The 2,757-nt window shown below is 46.2% G+C and overlaps 1 protein-coding gene across 1 annotated transcript; it reads left to right on the forward strand.

The window, feature by feature from the left end:
- Window positions 1–248: 248 nt before the first annotated feature.
- Window positions 249–1,333, forward strand: Pmar_PMAR016785 (hypothetical protein; the record flags this gene model as incomplete). Its single annotated transcript, XM_002766277.1, has 5 exons — window positions 249–395; window positions 450–542; window positions 807–903; window positions 1,132–1,208; window positions 1,253–1,333. The coding sequence occupies 5 exons, from the start codon at window positions 249–251 to the stop codon at window positions 1,331–1,333; spliced, it is 495 nt and encodes a 164-aa protein (XP_002766323.1).
- Window positions 1,334–2,757: the final 1,424 nt, after the last annotated feature.

A 2,757-nucleotide genomic window follows, 5' to 3' on the forward strand; every position in this document is an offset into this window, starting at 1 on the left:
GGTTGCCTTAGGACAATCATGGGCGGTGAGATTTTTACTACAGCATGGTGCTGATCCTAACATTGCCGATGGTCAGGGGTACACTCCAATTCATGCCGCGGCTTATCAAGGTGAGAAATAACGTCTTTGAGGAATCTATTATTGATCTGTGATCAATACATGAGTATCAGAGGTGGCTGTGTGTTGCATTTGTCCATGGGCCTTTCAGAGCGATGTGGATATGTTTTTTGGTAGGTCGATATAAAGTAATGGAGGCTCTCTTGGATTCGGGTGTGAATCCTCTGCATCAGCACGCTGATGGTCTCCAGCCACTTCATCGTGCGTGTGCTGGGCCACTCAAACGCCATGCGAAAACTGTACAAGTCCTGCTGAGCTCGGGTAAAGTGAAATATAATGTAAGTTTTGTCTATGCAGTAGTAGTAGTGGTAATAGGGTTCGCGTGTTGTCAGGATGTGACCTCCAACGGTTTGAACTGTGAGCTGCTTACTCGTAACCCCGATGTTATGTCGCTGATTGCGCCACAGGCCATGGCTCAAGCAAAAGTAATACTGTTCATACAGTGTTGAGATGGCTCTTATTTCTGGAGTCGGAGGATCGAATTTTGGTAACATCAGTGTAATCCGATTGACGTAAATGAGGGCAGTCATCCCGAAGGTGTTAATTTGCATAAGGACTTGGTCTGTACTGTAGTCTTGTTGTGTGGGAGAAATATATACGAAAAATCAACATGCGAAACAACGTGTTGTGCGAAACAAGTAGAATTGTTGTGTGACATCGTTACTTCTAGACTTGTTCGTTCTTTGCAGGCCGCTGAGGAGAAGCGAGCGGAAAAAGCTGCTGCGGCGCTGGAGGCTGAGCTGGAAGCAATGGATGATGAAGAAAATGATGATGAAGACGTTGCTAGTATTACCCGAAGGATGTGGACATGCTTTACAGTGTTCATCGCGCCCCAGTTCACGGGAGAATTTCATACACTACAGCAGGTTCCCGAGAGTGATCTTGGAATCGCCTTCTTCCGTAGTTCAGTTGCAAATGATGTGGTATATAAAACTCGTCTATTAATTGGGACGCTGAATCAAAGGAAAATTGGAAGAATACGTCGATGGTCTTGAGCCTTGACTTACTACTCAGGAACGACTATTCGTAGTGCGAGTGGAGCACAAGTTGACGAGGATGGAAGAGTTGTTGTCTCAGCTGCTGAGACGCATGTGAGTCCACTAACGGTGACTCAGAGATGAACTGTTGCTGGTAGATTGAAGTCGACGGGGATAAGGAGGCAGAGGATGATGATGAAGATGAAGATGATTATGATTTGGTAGACGCTGAGATCTAGTGGCATGAGTGTGTGTATATCAACTGTGTGTAGAATGAGAATTGCCTGTTTGGTGTTCCTATGTGAGTAACGGGAGTGTAAAGCTTGTGAATAAGATCGCAGTGCCTTGGTGTGGGGATGAAAACATTTATTACTGAATGGATATATCATCGAGAACAGGTGGAAACTGTATGGGTATTGCGGTGTCACTTGGCTGAAGGTCGAGTCTTGCCAATGCTAACTCAAGACTGCCGTCGTTGTCTACGGAGTTAACCATTAGGAAATGATAGTGATACTAACTATAATATAGCTACTATCAACATCAGAAACCGACAATTCAGGGGGCACGTGTACAAAGCGTTGGGCGCTTAACCTATGCGTGCCAGCGGAGCGATCGATGTCATGTTTGTGGAAAAAGAGACCATCTGCAATGAAGGGGCCCTTCCGATGCAGGCTCGGTGCAGTGAAACCAAACCGCAGTATCATAGCAGGACCGAGTTCATACATATTCTTCATGCTAGGCAGGGTGAACCAAACACGCGAGGGTACGTTGACAAGGGATTACCAATGAGTGAGGAATCAACAAAGAACAGACTATGACTTACACGAGCCTGTCACTTGCGGACCATAGCTTATCGATATCAATAGGAAATCACATGGTGTCAAGTCGGGCTCGTCTTCAGGATCTGCGAACAGCATCAGTGTCACTCGTAAGAAAGAAACCCCAGGCAGACCTGATGGGTGAGTGGAAAGCATGTGATGATACTCATCCTTCCACTTCGCTCCGCCGACACAATTATGTGAGAGTGGAGACAATAGTAGCTGGCGTCTAGCCTAGCTATTCTACCCCCTTCACTTGATAATTTCTATAAGTTAAGCTTCCCATAAGCTGGTTCTACTTGTGTTATCAATCCCTGAAGGAGTTTTGGAAGCATTGCATTCTGATTACAAGTGCGTGGACAGGAAGTGGCGAACTGTGTCTTCATATCATCTGTATGTGTAGTATATGCATATGCTACATCATATGAGGAAGCCGTTTGGTGGCCACGCTGAGAAGACTCGTTAGGTTCTCCACCGGTAGCGTTCGCCAGAGACTGGAAGTCATGGAAGTAACGCTGGATCCTAACTTACCCTGTTGTGCTTAGTCTCACCCGTGGACAACAACAGTTACAGACTGCTCAGAAGCCTGTCGAGAGTGAATGAGGACAACAGCTTAGTAGCGTTGTGCAAGGATCAGGAAATCTAAGTCATAACATAGTCACCTTGAATAGCATGCACATCATAGACTGTCACATTCAGTCTACCATGAGCGATCAAATCCCTTCGCGACCACATAATCACCCTTATGCTTCGGTGTCTGTACGCAGGCACAAGACACAGAACTCGTTCGATGGTGAAAGTTCCGCGTACAGGAATCAGAAAGTAGAGGCGGCGGCGCATCATCA

Source organism: Perkinsus marinus, assembly GCF_000006405.1.
Source record: "Perkinsus marinus ATCC 50983 genomic scaffold scf_1104296973152, whole genome shotgun sequence".
NCBI lineage: Eukaryota > Perkinsozoa > Perkinsida > Perkinsidae > Perkinsus > Perkinsus marinus.